Genomic DNA, 22,296 nt, shown 5'->3' with positions numbered 1-22,296 from the left:
ACGATTTCACCTCCTTATCCAGGACTGAAATTTTACCTTTGGCATATCATATTGTTACATTTAGTAAACTTTACAATTTTCATTTGTAACTGTTCAAGTAGAGGATTATGAAAATGTTTTCAAGAGTATGAAAAATAAGGCTTTTAAACAAGGGTGCTAAACATTTTTCCCCCTCTACATTTCTCTGCTTAGCTAATGCAAAAAATACCTGACACATTCATGTTTGTTTAGAATGTAAGCAATCTATGGCTTTGGAGTTTAAGAACATAAGTGTGTGTCAATACATGTGAGAGAATATAGTATAAATAAGTGGAAGGGAAATATTTGTAAAGACGAGATGCAGAGACAAGCCAAAAGCACTTCTATGATAACTAATACTAAATCAGAACACTAGAGAGGATATAGAAGACTACTGAATTGACCATCAAGAATGGCGGGCAGGAAAGGGGCAGGGGGTGGGAAGCTTGCTAACCTTAAACCCCTGCACCACTGCCACCTCCAAGGATCGGCGTGGGGGGAGCGTGGGGTGGGGGAAGAGAGCTTGCCCTGCTGTCCCCTCCATCCCTCTCCGCCAGCACCCAGTGCTGTTGCCGCCTTCAAGGAGCAGGGCCAGGGGGTGGGAGAGAAGCAAGAGGTGCTGGCCTCACCCTGCCCCTCGCCACTTCATCCCCTCCATCCCCACCATCATGGTGGTACTCCACTGACTCTAGAGAACAGGGCCAGAGATGGGAGAGCGAGGCCAGCGCCACTGGCCTTACCCCCCAGCTCCATCCCTGTTGTCATGGTGGTGCTCTGCCATGCCGCTGCCGCCTTGTGTCTGTAACACTATTGGAGCACTCTGATTGGTTGTTTTAGTAACCAGTCAGAGTGCTCCAAGAGCGTTATAGACAGACAGACTAAGCCCTTTATTATATTCAGGCCTTTTATTATATTCAGGCCCTTATAATAAAATATTATATTCAGGCCCTCTTCTGCTCATGGTGAATTTTGCACAATAAACTATAAACTAAACCTTGCAGTTAGCTATCTAATTCTATGGATTGACAGCTTCTGACCTACAGGCTAGCTCCAGCCTACCAAGCAATTTTATGCATCCCACAAAGCCAGGATGTTGTCAACAATTTGGTGACAAGGAGAAAATGAACACAATCATCAGCAGTGACCAGGTTGCAAACACATCAGTGGCAATTTGGTGGGAACTGGTTACAGCTGATGAGGTAGTTGGGAAAGTGGTGGTCCTGGTTGGGTCTCCACTTTTGATCACACTGGGCACATCTACACGTGACACTATGTCAACATAGCAACGTGCTATGGTGACGTAGCATCTGTGAGCAAAACCCATGACACCATAGCTGCATCACTGTAGTAACATGCTCCCCTGCTATAGCATGTCACTATGGCAACATAGTATCTAAAAATAACCTTGCACAGCATACATGGTACAGTACCAGCTGTTACTGGGCCATCTTTCAGTACTTCCAAGAGGAAGTACTAAATGATGGTGCAGTAACAACACCACTATAGCAGCATGTGTGGAAGTGCCCATTGTGTTAGTTTGGCCTGCTACTCCAACAGAGTTTGAGGTCTGTAATCTATTCCAAAAGTAACATCAAAGATAAACCATTTTTTCCCACTGTCACAGGGGCACTCAGGTGCCCTGTTCCTAAGAAGGGAGAAGGACAGCTGCCAATCTTCAGGGCAGCTCAGGTGCCGGTTGCTGGGGCAACTGCACTGGTCAGGTGACCAGAAGGGGGCAGGGCTGGGCCTTTATAAACAGCCCAGGCTGAAGCTTAAGTGGCAGTTCCCCTCTGGCAGCCTAAGGAGCAGCAGATCTGCAGCAGCGCAGAGCAGAGAAGAGCAGCCTGACCGCCCGAGTGGCTGCAGCATGGTACGGGGTGGAGAGAACCCTGACAGGGAGGCTTGGAAGGTGAGCCATGGTGGCACAGCAATTATGTTCTAGCCAGGAGGCTTATTTTGTATTTATAGCTGGTTGGCTCATGGATTTATGTTCCCTGTTTGTTATTGTGTAATACTGGAGGACTGGGTGAGGCTGTAGGGGAAGGAGGAGGGCTCAGGGGAGCTCCCCAGTAGGGTGGGGGTTCCTGGTGCCCTGTAAGGGCACAGCGAGTGGTGCCAGGGAAGGCACAGTAGTTTGGCGCTGGGGTGGCACTGCGGTTGGGGGTGTCTTGACCCCAGCCCCGTGTGGGGGCAATATCAGAACAGACCCCAGTGGGGGTGCTGGCAAAAGCCCAGGGGGGCATAGGCCCAAGAAGGCGGGTCTGGGGCCAGGTAAGGCTAAGGCCGCCTGAGCCCCAATTCAGAGAAGCCCGAGCAGGGCGGCCCTGGGTGGGCGATAGCCGGAGAAGCCCCAGGAGAGGGCACATACTGAGAGACTGGCCCCAGTGGGGCACTGTCTGTATGACTGAAGCCCCAGGAGAGGGCGCATACTGAGAGAAACTAGCCCCAGTGGGGCACTGTCTATGTGACTGAAGCCCCGGAGAGGGTGCGGACTGAGAGATGCCCCGGAGAGGGCGTGGACTGAGAGACAAGGCCCGGTGCGAGAGAACATTCGGGCAGAGGCCTTTTGAGAGAGCCTTTGGGGAAAGTGTATGGGCAGGTTAACATCCGGAAGATCTGCGAGGCTTGGGGCATGCTAAAGGGGAGGCTGGAGGCACGCATAGCCCATAAGGCTGGGGTGCACCAGGTCACTCTATACAGAGTAGGAGCCCAGACAATCCTAGCACCGTGTCCAAGGCGACAAGAGGCAGCCTCCCTTCTAAAACTATATAACAGCAAGACGTGGTGGGCGAGAAAGAGGGTGTTGGATCGCCTACTTGGCACGGTAGGGGATGCTAGAGAGATCACGGCCGCTCCTAGGCCCCACTCCGTGACACCCACTATAGTCACAATGTGTTGAGAGCTACTGATAAGAAGTAGAATGCTTATTATTATTATTATATTATTAGAGTTGGCAAGCTGGTCAATTGACTGGTCAAATATTGCCCATTGGCCAGTCAAATGAATGCATATTTTTTGACCAGTCAAAGATTATAGCAATTTTACAAAAAAAACCCTACATTTTTTTGTAGTTTTCTTGACAAAAATATATATATTTATTGTTTGTGACAAATTTCTTAAAGAAAATTTTGTAATTTTTTTTTTCTGTGGACTACTTGGTCCTATCGGCAATATTTTACATTTTTTGACCAATATTTGACCAGTCAATTGACCAAACTTTATTTGACTGGTAAAATAACCAATCCTAATAATTATTATTACTATGTAATATAGACAACGCATTAAAAAGTATGCAGATAATTAAACTATATAATTAAATACGTGGCTTTATATCCATATGCATCTGAAGTGAAGTTTCTAGACCATACAAAGAATGCTGCTGCTTAAAGACTTCATTTTTCATTGGCTCTATTCTGTTACGTTTAAGTAAAATATTTAAAGATGATTACAAATGTAAATCTATTTTTTAAATTTGATCACATATATGAAAATAATGTGGTTTTTTTTCTGAGTTTCCTCAAGGTTTATCCATTGTGCTGTAAGTGTTGTCCTTTTTTTGTATTCTAGAAACAAAGGAAAACTATTTCTAGACTAGACCTCATGGGTTTGTACTTAAACTCTGGAACGATATCATTAGAAAGGTTAAAGATAACAACTGTAGCTGAATAGCAGTCAGTCAGTGTCAAACACCTATAAAGGTTTAATTTTGTTTGAATCTGAAAAGCATTTATCATTTTTCAAGATGACAACAACCTGCTCTGAGTAAGGAATAGGTCTGATCTTATTTGGGATACAACGCACTTTGGATTGGGTCCCTTATATGATTAACAGCAAGCTGAAACACAGCATTATGGAGAATCCATGTAGCAAGAGTTTTACTGATGCTACCAATAGGAAAGAATTCTGCAGTGTGTTTCCACAGGAAACTTTGGAAGGAACACACAAAAACAGATATGCAGGTAGTATGAAGCTTTGTTTCATACAGAGTTAAAATTACAGTGATTTAGCTCACTTGTACCACTACAGGACCTCAAAAGTAAGAGTTACATTATAAAAGCCCTTCCATGCCCGCTATCACCGACACACCTTCCCTTTTTAAAGTAGTTTGAGATTATATTTGCCCGTATCCAGAAGTCTCTGGTCACACAGTAGAGGTCTCTGAAGCACACTTTTGTCTTTACCCCTGCTGTAATTTCATTCTTTTTCATTGGAGCAAAGCCGCTGGACTCAGGTTTTGCTCTACAGTGCTAGGGGACTATAACAGATTTTCTTTATGGGGAGGAATGCATGAAATGGCTGCACCAGAAATTGCAAATATTCACAGCATCATAAAAAGTACTGTTTTACACATTTGCTTTTTTACTCTAAACATGGGAGTAAAGCTTCCACTCTAGAGTGGAAATGGGAGGAGGAAAAAGGTGTTCACTCTTTATGGAACACTTTCTAACTGACTTGATATTAATAAGCAAGCCTATTCTCCTGCAAAATTTAAAATGTTAAAAAAAATTACTTTTTTTCTTTTGGCTGGTACTTAATGTTGTATTATAATTAAAATTTGTGAAATGACCCATCTCTTAAAATCTGTTCAGTATTATTTTCTATGAAATAAGCACACCACTACTATATACTTCAACATGACATAGCTATGAATCATTTTATAAAAATATATTATATGTTATCATTCTCATTACAACATTTATTTCCCAAAGTATCCAAAGCTATGTTGTTTTACCATCATGGGCAGAAACTGGTCTTACTGTATTTTCTCACATACAAGACACACTTTGCCCCAAAAAGCACCTGCTGGAAATCCTGCCTTTCAAAAACAAGGCATGTATTTGGGTGTGTGTGGTATGAGATAATATGGTAAATATGCAGATGAAAATGTTCTTAGGTTATGGAACTCAAGTATATCCTTTCACTAACAAAGCCTTGGCACTTTTGGAAATCACAGAGGGGAAACAACTACTCATAAAAGTAATCCTTAGCCATACAGCTTGCCAGAAAAAAAAAGGATTTTTGATTTCTTGGAGGATTTCAACAGTTGACTCTCCTGACTCAAGTTAAAACCAAAAATTGTATAATTCACAAAAAAGTCAATTGTGCCTAGCTCTGCAGCAGTCTGCCACAGACCTCTGAAACTCCAGGATGTCTGACCTGGAAGCAGTGAGCTCTATAGATTGCTTGGAACTATGGAAGCTGAAAATCTGGAAGCTCAGACGGCAAGGAACTAGGGTCCTGGGACCTCTACCTGCACCAGCTCACAAAAGTCCCATCAGAACTTCATTGGAGTTGACTGTATCTGTAGTACACTTACATAACACTAAATGGCAACTGTCAATGTAAAAACCAATGAATTGGGGATTGCACTTTACAGAATAAAACTGTGCCATGTGTGAAGTTACCTGGTGGGTCTTTATGTTATAATCTTACCTAGATGGTTTGTAGAATTTAGAGTTAAAATGTACTAAAAAACTACAAATTTTGGTTAGAGAATTTCTTTTGGGTTTGTTCTTTGTTTTAATTACCTGGAATCACTAAACAGAGTACACTGATTTCGTATCTCAAGGAAGCTTTTCAAATCATTGGTATGTGGTAAATTCTTCTCTCTCCAACAGGAGAAGCTGCATACTACTACTACTATTACCAATATATATCACCACCTGGCTCTTCTCTAGTACAGCTGTGCTTTTTATTCTGTTCTCAGAATTTAACCTGAGGATGTGATCCTTCGTGGTACACTGCCTAGATGAGAAGTCTGCCCGTGCAAGGCAAGGGGTTTATATAAATGAACAACCTAATTCACTTATGAAACACTAGGCATTAGGCCTGTGTGAAGCAGCAAGTGTCTCTGGTTAAGATTTGGCCAATTCAGAGGGATAGTGATTCAATTCCGTGAATTCAGATTCGGAGATTTGGCACTGATTAGAAGGTTTGGCCATAGACTATAATAGGGAATCACTAAAATCACCTATAACTTTGTCACTGTTTTGCAGATTCAGATGAAACCAGCAGGGCTAGTAGCTGCTTCTGAGGGCCTGAAGCCTGCCAAGTTCCAAGGAGATAGGTGCAGGGGTTTCTGTGAAAGTGCACCTCAAGATTCTAAAAACAAATAAAAAAACCTGAATAGGTACAGAGTGAGAAGGGTCTACACCTGGAGCTTGAGGAACCCCAGCAGTGGGATGTTCCCTCAGGAATGCCAGCTGCTCCACCAAACCAGGATCCAAGGAACACTCTCTCACTTGTAAATCTGTCCTTATACACTAGGAGGTAAAATAAGTATTCTAACTTCTTTGGAATATTTGCTTTAACTTGCCTTATTTAACTTAAAGACCTTAAGTTCTTATAGTCAGGGGCTCAGCAGCCCCTGACCTGGGGACCTGGGGGCTGGGGAAGCTGCAGCTTTGCCACTCCTGCAGCTGGGAACCTGGCTGTTAGCCAGAGCATGGCTCTGGCCAGCCAGCCTCTGGTTTTGGGCAGCGCATGCTGCTTCCACGTGCGCTACCCTACTTATTTTCTGCATGGGGTCCAAAAAACACCACTGCACAGGAAATGCTTGAACGTGTGGTGTATGGCACCAGAGACAGATTTGTGGCACCACATACCACATGGCTGCACTTGTCTGGATGTGTCATATGTAAGCAAAATGTTGGAGTATATCCACTGGAAGTTATTTCCTATTGCTGGGTGGGCACAGGGCACCTCACAATGGTGGTGCGGAGCCCCCAGGGGGAAGGTAGTAGGGTAGGGAGCCCCAAGATTGTACATCCACGTGTGCCCCATGCACAACCCTGGGTGGCACGTGGCCCCCATGTCCTCCTCCTCTGGACTGTGCCCTCCCCATCCCTTGGATCAGCTGCCTGTGGCTCTGCCCTGCTCCCACCCCAGCCCCAGACCCCATGCATTGCCCTGGTTGGGCAATGGCCCCTTGCCCAGTCCCCAGCACTCCATCCCCCACTGTAGGGACCTCAATCTGCCCCTCTCCCTAGACTTGCCTCCAGGCAGCTGAGGGAGTTGTATTCCTGGCCATGTGCATGTGTGCACACCACATGTACATGACACCCCTTGTATCCTGCTCCCCACAGCCCCTTGCAGGGATACATGGTAACTTGTGTTTGTCAGTCTTCAATTAGGGACAGGTGGTCACCTTCACTTCTACCCATAGGTAGCCAGGGCCCTCAGGTTCCCCAAGTACTCGGTGCCTATGTCTGCAACTAAACTGTGTGATATATATCAGAGACCATGCACTTGCTTTGCTCTTTAAGCTGCCTGTATTTAGGGATCCCTCTAGGGAGAGGACCTTAATGGTCTCTGCATAAACATTTATTTATTGCTGTGAAGGCTTTCTAATTGGTATTTCCTCTGAGACTTTCTTCTAGGTATTCTTCACATTCACTGTTCTCCCTTGGCCAATGCCAGGATCCTTACTGAGTGATGTCCAACTTGCAGGTATCAATTCTTCAAGTTATTCTGCGTCTCTCAGGGTGAAATTACACTTTACACTTAGATCATGCTAAGGGCACTTAAAATGCGAGTGTCCACATGCTAAAGCTCATCAACTCATGGTAAGTTCCCTCTGAGCATCTCAAAGTTCCATCATTTCAGGCAAGGTTTAACTATGGACCATGTTACCTACCTAGGGTAAATTCATTCTGCTCCACAGAAATAAAAATGAGCAAGTCCTCCCAGGATACACTGCTCCCATCTCTCCCCCACCCAGAGCATGAATAGTGTCCTGGCTTCTAAACATGCCAGCTCATCCACTCTCTAATGACAAGTCAGAACTGTGCAGTTAAGAAACAATATTAATCCTTAACATGCAGCTGCTCATGTCACGTTCTAAATTTAACACTGCTTAACATTCCACAGATTGAATATGATCTAATGTAACTTAATCCTTAATGAGATATTAATTATTTACAACTTCAGTCCTGAAAAGCACCAGGCTATCCCAGCGATGGGCACCCAATGAGTTCTTTTAATAATGGCATTCCATATACATTTTAATATTTTTGTCAGTAATTATTTTAGTTCATTTCATTTAACTTTTAGAATTTTCTCTCTTCCTTCTGCCTCAGTCCCTTTCAGCTGTGTGTAAGTCTTCCTTTTCCAGTGTTCTCTTTCACTTGTGCACATCCTTTTCAGTAGTTTAAGGAGCACAATTAAGACATGACAGATATGAGGGTATGTGTGTGCAAATTTGTGTAAAATTTTGCAAAAAAATGATCAAATATCCAAATTCAGAAAAAACAAATAAGACCCAATGTTTTATCCTGATTTGAATACATTTTAAATAAGGGGGAGGATTACCATTCAGAGCAGATTTTGCTGTGTGTGCCATATAGAAATCAAAAGGGGTTTACTCAATATTGAAATATTAATAAAATATTGAATGGTTCAAATTTTTCTACCACTTGATTGCGAACACAGATTTGTGGTGCAAGGAAGTAAAAATAAGCTTGTTGAAACAAAACCAGCTAGTAACATGCCAATACTGACCACCATTTTGAAATGAAAGATCAATATTCAGGTGTTAGTTTATATAAAATGCCACCCACTCATTAAAAAAAAGTACTTATTGGCTTTAGACTTACGGGGTGAACACGATATATAAACACGATAACAACAAAAACGGACTCTGTGAATTTCTGCATACTTTTAATTAATCTGTAAGACAGCTGCATGAATTTGTATTCTTTTCTTCACACAAAAGAAGACAGATATGACATCACATCCCCTTACTAGAGGGGTGCTACATCTCAAATGTATTGAAATTGCCATATTCTTATGGTACCAGTTGAGTGTATGTGGAAATACTGAGTTCACTGCTGCTGAGCTGATAATATACTGATTAAATAGTTGCCTTATTACAAAGCAACATTCTATTCAAGCTATTTTTAACATTAAACTTCACTGCATCCTTTAGCAGCATGCAATGTTTATGTTGTAAAGTGCAGTTATTGCTGAACTGTGGCTGTTGGTTTCACATTTAGTAAGTCCTACTGCTGAGTGAATAATCATCATGTTTGGCTAAATCATGGTTCTGTCATGTAGAAACAGAATTTGAATGATTTTCTTTTTCCTCATGTCCTCTTATGAGCATAAATCCTTAATCAGTCTTTCATTACGTTCCATTTAATACAAGTGTTTTCAAACCATTCAAAGGTATTTTGTTTACATGTAACAGTGGCAATGTGGAAAGACATATGGAAATATGTGTAAGCAATGACTTTTAAAAAAGAAGCAATAACAATCTGTCAGACTGACATGTATGTATAAAATCCCTATAAAGGTGTGCTATTATGACTGTTTCAATGTTTAAGTAGCAGAAGAGAGAACTACCATGAAAACTTACTTCTCAAAAGAGCGACATTCAATTTCTGGCAAATTAAAGCTTCTATGTCTCTAAAACAACCCGTTTTCTTGACTCTGGATACAACATGCACCTGTGAGTGCTTAAATACCCCCATATAGCAAAGTGACATCATGGAATGCAGGGCTGGAAAGGACCTCACAAGATCATCTAATTCATCAGTTAGGTGATCAAGGCAGGATCATCCCTGAGAGCAAACCATACCAAAGAAGCATTTGTCTAACCTATCTTGAAAACTCCCGAGGATGGAAATTCCACACTTTCTCTACGTAGTCTGTCTCAATGCTTGACCACTCTCATAGTCAGAAAGTTCCTCCTAATCTCCAACCTAAATTTCCCCTCAAGATGTAGCTTCTCCTAGTCCTATGGCCAAAGAGAAAAGCCCATCTCCATCCTCTCTATAATGGTCCTTCAAGTATTTTTAGAACAGAATGAAGATGGGCATTTTTAGTACTTCTAAAATCATTTAGCAGCTGGGAATAGGGAGGAACTAAAAACATCATGGGAACAGTCAGCTCTCTATGAACCACACAGAAGTGCTGCATAGAACTACAAATGACCTGAAAACCAGTGTTTCTGGGCACCATGTTTAAGTCCTATTTGGAGTACCAAGCAGGGACATGGAAATCTGTTTTAAGTTATGGCAGCAGTAATGACCTGCCATGGGAAGCGCTAGGATATGAGCGCAATGTGCTACTTATGGCCAGAGGCAGGTAGCTTAGAGACATCTCTGCTGGCTTTCCACCTATGCAAGGGGAATTCATACCTAGCTGTTTAGGGTGGCTTTCCATCCCTTCTAGTAGAGGGGCACAAGAGTGGGAGGGGCAAGAAGAACTGACTAGGTTCTGGCCTTTGGTCTTAGAAAACATACATGTCAAGGCTTTGACTTCAAACTAGGCAGCAGAAGTAAGAAACAGACAACAAAAAATGGGGTATTTAGAGAACTTGTAATGTTTTAGAATTTTTATTTAATTAATTGATGTCAAACATTAATTAATATATCAAAACAATCTTATAAGATATGTAGGAATAATAATTATCCCTTTTTATATAAGGGAAGCTAAGCATAGAAAAAAAATTAAATGATTTGTCCAGGGTCACACAGCAAGTTAATGCAGGAACCAGAATTACAATTTTAAAATGATAAACAGAGTAAGCCTTTTACACCTAATATATTGAAGGGCAAATAGTATTTTTGTTGAAATAGCAATAACATATTTTTCTGTTCAATGCTCATGGACAATCACAGTTCTCAAGTGGCAATTAAAAGAAATGAACCCACACTTACCCTCGTATGAGTACGAATGTGCATCTTTAATCCGTCATTCTTGCTGAAAGCTTTGTCACAGTAAGGGCACTGGTAGGGACGCTCACCTGAAAATAAGCATCAAAATCCACAAATATGGGCTGGTGAAAGGAAGCACTACCTTAGTACATCAAGTTTTCACAGCATGGGTTAACTATCAAAAGGAGGCACATTTTTCTGGCCTAATGTTCATGTTCAGTTCAGACAGAAACAAAGAGATCTGAGCACTGAGGAAACCACAAAGAAAGGACAAAAGATTGGCTGGGGCATCATTTGAGCTGGATCAAGATAGCATTTTTAGCTGCTTGATTTTTTCTTTAAACAATACAAATGTACAGAGAAAGATTATTTTTTTAAACCCTGTGGTCCTGTAACATCTGTGTCGGCATGAATTCTACCATAGTTAATATATGGTCACTTTTATGGTCAGTCAGTAGCAAGAGACAATTTCCTCATTTCATCACTTGAGCCATCTGGGTCTCACCATGCATTTTAACTAGAAAACCTACTCCTATTGCTTCTATTCATTTAACTAAATATATTCTAGTAAAATTTGCTCCACCACAATTTCAACAACTTTTGTGACATGCCTAGTGACTTACTGGATGTATCAGCACCTCACATCAAGCTCACTCAGCCTCTCACATTCTGTACCTCATAGGGTTAGCCTCTTCAAATCAGCATAAATCAGGATTGTTTCTGTTCATTCTAATTTAAGTTACTCCTATTACCACTAGTGCAGTGGTCTCCAACCTTTTGAAGTAGGAGATCACCTTTGGCATTTTAAAGCAACCCAAGATCTACTATACGCTGCCGCCACCCCCTTCCCCCCAGCAGGTAAGTCTGGCAGGAGGGCAAGGGGGGTGCAGATTGAGGCAGAGGGAGAAAAAAATTATTTGGAGGGCATGCCTCCCCAGCAGGTAAGTCCCATATTGCCGGGGCCCCACTCAACTTACCCCTGCTCCTCCCCTGCAGCACTGTCCCTCACTGCAGGGGCCTCACTTTGGCCCCCATCCTTTTCCTCCCCCATGGACTGACCTGCTGGGCTGGGGCATGTATGCACATGAGCACTCAGCCCCCCACCCCAGCCTCGGATTGACTCCAAGAGGCTCCGAGATCTACCGCAAGAGGCTCCAAGATCTACCGGTGCATCAAGATACACTAGTGCAGTGGTCACCAACCAGTGGAACTCAAGAGCTTGGTATATTCAAATCTACACAAGCTAGGAATTTATAAGGTAGTTTCATATTTTGTGAATAGGAATAAAGCTTGATAATTTCTGAAGTAAGATTTATTTTTTCACATTCTGGCCAATGTACGGGCATCTGAATTTGGGATCTACTCTTTCTGTACATATAAGCTTTATGAAGAAAATCAGATTGTTTCCATTACAAAAGTATGGTTGGATAAATTAATATTATGTAACTATTTTCTATTTAACCAAATAGAGCCTGTTCCAGCTATGTAAGCTGGTAACTGTATAACAAACCCTTATTTGCAATTGCAAATTAAACAATAAAACTTCTGCCAGTCAATGTAGAACTAATTGTGTTGATAAAAGCAGCTGCACATATCCAAAACTATGGCATGTTTTAAGAGCTGTACAAACAGTAATTGTCCCTTAATTCAATCCTGTAAAGTAGGTAAGCAAGTAAAATTATCTCTACTTTACAGATGTGAAAACTCACAACTGATTTGCTAAAGGTCATAGAGAGAATTAACCCTGAGGGCTTCCTGCCTCCCCAACTATGGGGACATTCATCTGGACTTAGAGCAAACCAGACACATTTCCTTTTTCCAGTCTTCACCAGTTTGAGGTGCTCCTCCTGAATTGCTTTAACAAAAAGATATCATATTCTTTGTCCCTGGGACAAAAGCTTACAAAAAAAAGTTACAATTCTACAAAAGCCTCTACTGGAGTCAGATGAAAGAAATTGCTCTTTAAAGAGTACTATGGTTGATCCACTAGGTATTGTTGCAACATGTGTAGCCTTGGATTTTACTCACGTGTGTGAGGACTGCCTTGCCTTACCTCATTAAGGACTAATACATGGATTTTTTTACAAGTTTGCTGTAGAATACTGTCTTTACTTTTCTGCATCTGCTTGAAATACGACATTATCTCCTGTGACCCCTGATGTCTTTAACCCATGCCGTAAGGTCTGGAACTCTATCAGATACTGAAACATTTAATTAATCCAGCTGACATTTTTATGTTTTAGGCTCTCTATTCTGAAGGTAAAGTTTGTAGAGGTTTGTAACCAGAAGAGTGATGACAGCTAAGTGCTGCCCCCACTCTTTTTATAGAAGGAGTTCTTTGCTTTCAGGAGATGACTTAGAGCTGGTCTGAAATCTATTAAACAACATCCTTCAGAAATTAATCACGGTGTTTATGGTTTTTGATGAATAGATGCTTAACAGCTTTCAGCAGATGCCAGTAGAGGGCAACACTGTAATTTGATATCAACATGTTATGCCTGATAAGGACTGCCTTTGATCAGCTATAGGTACTGTAAATCTGCACCATACAACTCTCTCCTATTCAGTTGAGAATTGTAATCTCCTTTTTATTGTTCAACAGACAGAAAGACTGAGGTTTTGCATTAGTGGGAGAAACAAGTTATTCTTACCTCACAATCTAATGACTTACACAAGCATTCTTACCCACTGAAATTACAGCATAATCAGCAATGGTCAATCAAACATTTCATTTCATCGTCAATAACATATTCCACCTTAGATCCAACTATTTCTGTTATTTCCTTTTTTCAGCTAAACTTCTTAAAATTTTGTCTCACTCAAGTTTAGACATAAACATACACAAGTAAACTGTATAAATCACCTCCTCTCACAAACACATTCTCGGAGAGTCTATTAAAGCCAAATATATAACTGCAATTGCAGTACCTTTAGAACAACCTAGATTTCCTAGCCTCTTTGTAACGGCCTAGAAACATGAATGTGTGTGGCTGTCTCTGTGTCATTAGCTAAAATCATTTGCTTGACATTTTTTTACTTTTGAATAAATGACATAGGATACCATGTTTCAAGAATGATGTACGCCTCAGTGAGTAGGTGTTAGCAAAGTAACTGGTTGTAATTACTGTTCTCTATTTTGGGCAAAATTGTTGGATCATCTACTTACACTGCCTTCTTACTTCTGCCTACTTACTTCTATTGCCTAATACTACCAATAATACATTTTCATGATATATGGCTTGGAGGAATAAGTGCTTGCTAGTCTTAGAATATAAAACTATACTACTTTTGGCCTTACTGGCTACATTTTGAAGGTGCAATATGCAGCTACTAGAGAGTGCTTGCAATCTTTCAGGATACACAGTGCTGCAAGACAAATAAGACGACAACGGGAAAGAACAAAAATTCTTTTCTGAGAGGAAAAATATTTTGCTTCCAAGATGCAATCAAAGTAATGAACCTTATATGTTCTTCCTATGTGATTTCTGTAAGTTTCTGCCAAAGTATTATATTTCCTCCTAGAATATTTCTTTCTTTTTAAAGTGACAGGCTTTCACACACTGAGAAAGTAAAGATGTATCAGAAAAAATAACAGGAGGAGTCAATGCAATATAACCAAAGCTGCTGGGAAGGTGACATTATGCATCTATGCCTTGGGATTTGTTCTCAATCAACCAAAGACCACCAAAAGTCAATTGTAAAAATTGGAATTCCTAGCCTACCTTCAGGTTATTTCCCCCATAATAAATACTTATAGATGTAAATCTTCTCAGATTAGGAAGGGAATTGATCTGTTGTGTTTGTAGAACAAGATTAAAAATAAGATCAAAAATGTTAGGAAATTAAAAACTTCAGCATTCTCTTATCTTTCCCAGGAGGTACATCTCCTATAATATTTCCTTACCTCTAAAGATTTATAAACTTATGAGAAAAATAAAGAAAGGGAGAAATAGTAACACATCATGTATTTCTATACATAAAAGTCAGTTTCTGTTTGGATTTACTTCTAACAAGACTTGAACCCTGAAAGCATATAAATATTTACATGTGTGTTACAATTCTTCACAAAGTGTCTGGAGTAACTCTGAGGTTAAAAACACTGGTTAACATGGATGCCACTGAACTCTAAGTTTCAAGACAAACTGGAGGTAAGACTTCTGAGAACCAGAATTTTGGAATAAGGCCATTTTGTGGTCTTCTCAATATTTCTTCAGTAAGCAATAGATTAGTATGTTTTAAAGTATCAACCTTTATTTAAAAGGAAGATACTGATTTTTTTGTTATATTTATTAACAGAGAAAAATGGGATCATGAAAAAAATCACTACTTTGGCTCCCAAATATTATTTTTAGTACATGAAATAATATTTGTGACAAATAACAAAAAAACCCAACAAGTTCAGTTCTTCATGTCTACACACTTTAGGAGTGTAATTTTTGGAAACTAAACACCTTCCATTCTGCTATTAAGCCCTGTGTAAGCCAGCATGATTTATACTACTCAATCTGAACATTGCTTTCTTCATGTATCAGCATTCATTGTTTACATTTATTGCTGTAATAAGTGATAAAAATCCCAGCCGATCCAAAAGTAATGTTATGAATGCAAAGTTCTGTGCAAGTTAGAAAAACAATGTGTGCCAATAAAAGATCATAACAAACTTGAGTGACAAAAGCAGTAAAATCTGCAGCTATTCTTCTAGTTATATTTCACTATTGCATCCCCAGTGTCAACAGCAAACTGTTTAACAAATTATTCAACTGTCTCTGAAAAAAAAAACTTAAACAATCCACAAACAAAAGACAAAAGGATTTTCAGATCATTGAAAGTCTGAACACTATACTCCTAGAATTTTATTTAACAACAGCAAAGCTTTTACAATAATAAAAATAAATATAATCCTAATACAAGGATTATTAAAAATGATTACATGATTGAAAGCCATATGGGTTTTTGTATCAAATTTAGATGACGCATTATAGGATCATGGGAAAGTAGGTCTGGAAAGGACCTCACAAGGAAATGCAGAAAGCAGGGCGATCAGCTAGTCACCTCAGATGTCCGTACATGAATGTACAGACCCTGGGAAATGGGCAGAAAGAATTGGAGGTCCTTGCACAGTCACAGAACCATGATGTAACTGGAATCACAGAGATATGGTGGGATAGGTCTCAGGACTGGAGCACTATCATGGATGGGTATAAACTCTTCAGGAAGGATAGGCAGAGGAGAAGAGGATGAAGAGTTGTGCTATATGTAAAAGAGCTGTAAGATTTATTGCTCAGAGCTCCAGCACGAAACTGGAGATAGGCCTGTTGAAGGTCTCTGGGTCATGTTCAGAGGGGAGAGCAACGTGGGTGATGTCATGGTAGGTGTCTGCTACAGATCACCAGACTAGGATGCTGAGGTAAATAAGGCTTTCCTCAGACAGCTAGTGGAAGTTTCCTAATTACAGGCTCTGGTTCTCATGAGGGACTTCAATTACTCTGACATCTGCTGGGAGGGCAATACAGCAGTGTGCAAGCAATCCAGGAACCTTTTGGAGAGTGTTGGGAACAACTTCCTGGTACAAGTTGTGGAGAAGCTAACTACGGGCCGTGCTCTTCTTAATCTGTTGCTCACAAACAGGGAAAAATTGGTGGGGAACGTAGAAGTGGATGGCAATTTGGACAGCAGCAACCATGAGATTATTGAGTTCAGGATACCGAGGAAAGGAGGGAAGGAGAGCAGCAGAGTAAGGACCACGGACTTCAGAAAAGCAGACTTTGCTTCACTCAGGGAACTGATGGGTAGGATACCCTGGGAGATTAGTCTCAGGAGGAAGGGAGTCCAAAAGTGCTGGCTGTATTTTAAAGAAACCTTACTGAGGGTGCAGGAATGAACCATCCTTATGCGCAGGAAGACAAGCAAGTATGGTAGAAGACCAGGTTGGCTTAGCAGGGAACTCTCCAGTGACTAACATACAAAAAAGAAGATTACAAGTGGAAACGTGGATAAACAACTAGGGAGAAGTATAAGAGTATTGCTCTGGCATGCAGGATGAAATCAGGAAGCCCAAAGAACAACTGGAGGTACAGCTGGTAAAGGACATGGGTAACAAGAAGGGTTTCTACAAGTATATCAACAACAAAAGGAGGATCAGGGGAAGTGTGGGTCCCTTACTGAACGGCAGAGGCAACCTAGTGACTGAGGATGCAGAAAAGGCTGAAGTGCGCAATGCCTTTTTCACCACAGTGGTGAAAGAACAAGTTAGGGACGCTTTAGAAAAGCCGGATGTCTACAAGTCTGTGGGGCTGGATACAATGCTTCTGTGGGTGCTTAGAGAGTTGGCTGATGTGACTGCCAAGTCACTGGCCATTATCTTTGAACACTCATGGCAATCCGGAGAGGTTGAAGATCACTGGAAAAGGGCAAGTATAGCGCCCTTCAAGAAAGAGGATAAGAATCCAGAAGACTACCAACCTGTCAGCCTCATCGTGATCCCTGGAAAAATCATGGAGCAGATCCTCAAGGAATTCATTTCTAAACACTTAGAGGAGAAGGTGGTGGTTAAGAACAGTCAGCATGGATTCACCAAGGGCAAGTCATGGCTGACCAACTTGACTGCCTTCTATGACAAGATGATGGGCTCTGTGAATGTGGGGAGAACAGTGGATGTGATATAGCTTGACTTTAGCAAGGCTTTTGGTATGGTCTCCCACAATGTTCTCACAGACAAGCTAAGGAAGTCCAGGTTAGATGAATGGCTGGTAAGGTGGATAGAAAGCTGGCTGAATCTTAAGGCTCAAAGGGTAATAATTGATGGATCAGTGTCTAGTTGGCAGCAATATCAAGTGGAGTGCCGCAGGGGTCGGTCCTGAGGCCACTTTTATTTAGTATCTTCATCAATAACCTGAAAGATAGGATAGAGTGCACCTTCAGCAAGTTTGCAGATGACACCAAAATAGAGGGAGTAGTAGATACCCTTGAGGGTGGATCTAGGATTCAGAGAGACCTAGACAAATTGGAAGATCGGACCAAAAGAAATCTCATGAAGTTCAATAAGGACAAGTGGAAAGTCCTGCACTTAGGAAAGAACAATCCCATGCACTGGTACAGTTTGGGGGCTGACTGACTAAGCAGCAGCTCTGCAGAAAAGGATATGGAGGTTACGGTGGACAATAAGCTGAATATGAACCAATAGCCCAGAAGACTAACAGCATACTGGTCTGCATTAATAGTGCTGACAGCTGATTGAAGAGTGATTATTACCCTCTACTCAGCACTGGTGAGACCACACCTAGAGTACTGTGTCCCGTTTGGACCTCCCACTCTAGTGGAGGGCAACAAAAATATTTAGGGGGCTAGGGCACATGACTTCTGAGGAGAGGTTGAGAGAACTGGATTTATTTACTATGGAGAAGAGGAGACTGAGGGGAGATATAATAACAGCCTTCAACTACCTGAAGTGTGTTTCTAAAGAGGATGGAGCTAGACTGTTCTCGGTGGTGGCAGATGATAGGACAAACAGCAATGATTTCACGTGGCTTCAAGGGGGAAGTTTAGGTTAGATAGTAGGAAAAACCCTCTCAACAGGAAGACAGTAAAGCACTGGAACAGGCTAGATAGAGAGGTTGTAGTATCTCCATCCTTAGAGGTTTTTAAGATCCAGGTAGGCAAAGCTTTGGCTGGAATGATATAGTTGGGGATGGTCCAGCTTTGAGCAGGGGGTTGGACTAGATGCCCTTCTAAGGTCCCTTCCAACCCTAATTTTCTGTGATCCTCTGATTCTAAGCCCCTGCTCAAGACAGCATCGTCTCTGACTAAACCATCCCAGCCAAGTGTCTATCCAACCTGCTCTTGAAAATGTCCGTGGATGGAGATTCCACAGTTTCTCTAGGTAGCCTGTCCCAATGCCTGACTAATCACAAAATTCTTCCTAATTGCCAATCTAAATTTCCTCTGCTGTTGCTTGAGACCATTGTTCCTTGCCCTAACAGCTGCAGCATCTACATGCTCACCCCAAATGGTGTCATCCACAGATTTTAAGTGTGCACTCAGCCCCATCAATCCAAATCATTAATGAAGATATTAAACAACACCCAACTTAGGACAGACCCCTAGGGAACCCCACTTGATACTGCCTCCCAACTAGAGCCATTGATGACTACTCATTCAGCAGGATGATCCAGTCCAATCAGTTATGTATCTACCTTACAGTACTTTCATCTAGTCTGTACTTCCTTAGCTTAAACCTCAGATTCTACCACATTCATTTGCATTACCCAATACATTATACAATGAGCAATTCAACTGATTTCAATAGAAGCCCTTGTAGAGTAACAAGCTATACAGTACAAGTCAGTTAGCAGAATATGATCCAAACTTCAGATATATTTTGAAAGCATAACAGTAAGGAAACAACAATACTCACTCCTTATTACAAAGTTGCACAAGAGTTTAGTAGCTATGTTCAAATGTCTTCTTTGGTAATACAGCAAGCATGTATGTTGATATTGCCAAGATTTATTGCCTGTTTTTTGGGCTGGCTGTTAAAAGATTAAATGAAAAAACTGGCGGCAAAAATGTGTCTTAAACTCATTAGAATAACAGATTGTCAGAAGTTGAGCTCTATGACAGTTGTATATATAAGGCTAAAAAAAAAAAACCCAACATTTTATGAAAAGGTATTACAGTAATATAAAGTCCTATTCTGTTAAGCACCATATACACTCATTATGTGAGAGCATGTTTCCAATCTGAAAAGCCTGCAATCTAAATAGATAAGAGAAAAAGATCAAAGGACACAGACAGATACAGGGCTGAGGGTCACAAATGTGACTTCCATTTGATAAACCACTATTATGGGAGGCAGTCTCATGGAGATCTTAAAAATAATCTTTTACACTGGTTCTCAACCTATTTAGACTCAATACACCCCTTAGAAAATGCTAGCTCTTAGCTTTCACTCATTTTTTGACTATAGAAAAATTAAAGAGAAATTCTTGGTTGCAAATAACTCAGAAACACCATAAGCAGGTCAGAATGTTCTTGACTTTATGGATTTCTATTTGAAATCAGGTTTATCTTGTGAATCATATATAGATGTTTGCACATCTAACAGTGCTAACATTATGAGGCATCTTTAAAAGGATCTCTCAGTGCCCAGCTGAAGTATCTACTCTACTGAATCATTAATAACTTGGTCTCTCACTGATTCCCAGTTACATTCACTAAAGCTTAAATATGTTTTATCTAGCTTATGTCCTCCCTTTTGAGGGTTTTAAGTTGTTGGGTTTTTTTATGAATGTGACCACCAACTTCCCAAATTATCATTGAGGGAAAGACCCCGGAGGTAGTCAAGGATTTCGCTTATATCAACAGCCACCTCTCTGAGAGAGCGAACATTGATGAGGAGATCCAGCACAGGATCTGGTGTCTATGTGCCTCCTTTGGGAAAGTGCTTTGGCATGTTTTTATTCATCGTGACCTCTGGAAAGACACTAAAATCCAGGGCTCCGATGCAGTCATCATCCCCACTCTCCTCTACCCATGTGAAACATGAGTGACCTACTATCATCTCAAAAGCCTAGAGAGGTATCAGCAGCAATGTCTCCAGAAAATCCTCCACATCAAATTACAAAAATCACTGCACAAACACCAGCATGCTTGCTAAAGCCAGTGTGACCAGCACTGAGTCGATACTCAAGTACCAGCTTCACCGGACCAGATGTTGAGTTCAGATGTCTAACTCTCGACTCCCAAAACAAGTGCTCTTCTCTCAGCTTAATAATGGCCTGAAATTTTGCAGTGGTCAGAGGAAATACTACAAGGACACACTGAAGGCACATTCAAGAAAATGGATGCTAGTGTCAAGACTTGTGAGAAACTGGTTACTGACTGACTCCAATTGTGTTGCAACTTCAGCCAAGCAGCTGCCCATTTTAAGGTAAACTATCTCAACCTTGAAGAAGAGAAGAGAGAGTAGAGGAAGGAAAGGAAGAGAAATCCTGGCCTACAGCCTATCCTCCTTCTGGTGGATAGGCTGTAGGGAGGTGGAAAGACCTGCAATTTCTATGGACTGGTCTGTGGCTCAAGGATTGGACTCTTGAGTCACTTAATGACCCATCAATAAGGCATAGTAGAGATCATCTGGGAATTACGGGATTGACAATGAATTTCTTATATTAATTGGAAGTTAGGTTAGAGCCAAACTTACGAAAGTCTATCTTGAATGCTGATTCTGCCCAATTCAATGCCCACTAAAGTCATATGCAAGATTTTCATCCATGTCATTGAGTCAATTGGATCAGGCCCCAGATATGTAATTTAAAAGCAATTTATTTTATTTTATTTTTCAAATGAAGTAGGAACCAACTCCTGCCTTTTGCTAAGGATATTCAGACATTACCATATGGCATGTAGTATCTCATTGTGTCAAATTGTGACCAACAACTGAACTTGTATGATAATGATTACAAAAGGTTTCCATTGTCATTTCAAGTATATTATATTAAGAGCTGGTTTTCTAAAGAACTTTTTAAAATTGCAACTCTGAAATGCCCTCTTTTAAAACACCTAACTTGGAAGCTAAGGACAAGGGGAAACAATCTACTGTTACCACACCACTCTGGCAGAATGGAGACATCTCTCTTGGGGAGGAATGCTAAGGCAAGAGGGCCATCTGGGTTCCACATGCGGCACCCCTCCCAGATGATCAATAGGGTAGTTTAGAAAGGGAGTTATAAGAGTTCTTCTTAGTCAGAGGTAATCTGGGGTGATGACAGCATTCTGCAACAAGTAGGGATGGGCAAAAGGTTAAAGGGAGGAACAAAATTATAATCTGTGACATATGCTTAGAACTTAATCTCTTCAGACAGATTGCCTGACAACTTTGCACATTTGTCCTGTACTGTTACTGTTCAATACCTGGAGCTCCCACTGAAATACATGGGGATTGTGTCTCCACAGCTGCATACATAACTAGAACTTCCATTTAAGTGCCATTTTATAAATACAGAGGGAAGCACTTCTCACATATTATGAACAGATTCTGCTCCTACTGAAATCAATGACAGAGTGCCATTAACCTGCATAAAGACAATGTGAATCAAAAATTGCCAGACAGCAAAATTCTGTAGAGATTAAATAGTTAAGCATTGGTTTCTCTAGCATTTCTTCAACTGTGGTTTACTGTAAGATGTTATTGGGTTAATTATTCACAGCCAACGCTCAGTATAAAATATCATGTTGAATCAAAGGAGACAAAAATCTCATTATTGTTGGAAACAAGAAACTAATTTAATGTTTTCCTTGCGTGAAGTGGCACTTGCATGATTTGAAGACAAAGTTTTCAGAAGCATCTTTGCCACTTCAGCCCTTTTGAAAATATTACCTAGGGAAACAAGAAAAGCCAAACTAAGTCAATCCAAACAGCCAAGTATTGCAGGAGTGAACCACTACTTCTGTTTACAAGCCCCACTAATAGTAGTAGCAGATACAAAGTCAGGTAGCAAGAGCACTTTCCAATCATTCCCCAAATATTTCCCAAATGTCTTGCCTGTGTGCTTTCTTATCAATTGTTTAAGGTTGTCATTAGACACGTCCATTTTGAAAAGGGTAAAAGAACACATTCAGGAAC

The 22,296-nt window shown here is 40.9% G+C and overlaps 1 protein-coding gene across 12 annotated transcripts in view; it reads right to left on the bottom strand.

The window, feature by feature from the left end:
• Positions 1 to 22,296, bottom strand: part of PRDM5 (PR/SET domain 5) — a 172,622-nt gene that overhangs the window by 28,477 nt on the left and 121,849 nt on the right. For all 12 annotated transcript variants that reach the window (XR_016440802.1, XR_016440801.1, XM_090036622.1 and 9 more), the window contains one exon: positions 10,680 to 10,765. Coding sequence is in view for 10 of the 12 variants with exons in the window: in XM_090036622.1 (XP_089892748.1) it covers positions 10,680 to 10,765 (86 nt within the window). In the remaining 2 variants the exon portion in view is untranslated. The remainder of the gene's footprint in view (positions 1 to 10,679; positions 10,766 to 22,296) is intronic.

Source organism: Crocodylus siamensis, chromosome 2 (assembly GCF_052110815.1).
Source record: "Crocodylus siamensis isolate JL-2025a chromosome 2, ASM5211081v1, whole genome shotgun sequence".
Classification (NCBI taxonomy): domain Eukaryota; kingdom Metazoa; phylum Chordata; order Crocodylia; family Crocodylidae; genus Crocodylus; species Crocodylus siamensis.
The sequence above is the reverse complement of the archived record's forward strand: the minus strand, read 5'-3'. Positions and strand labels throughout refer to the sequence as shown.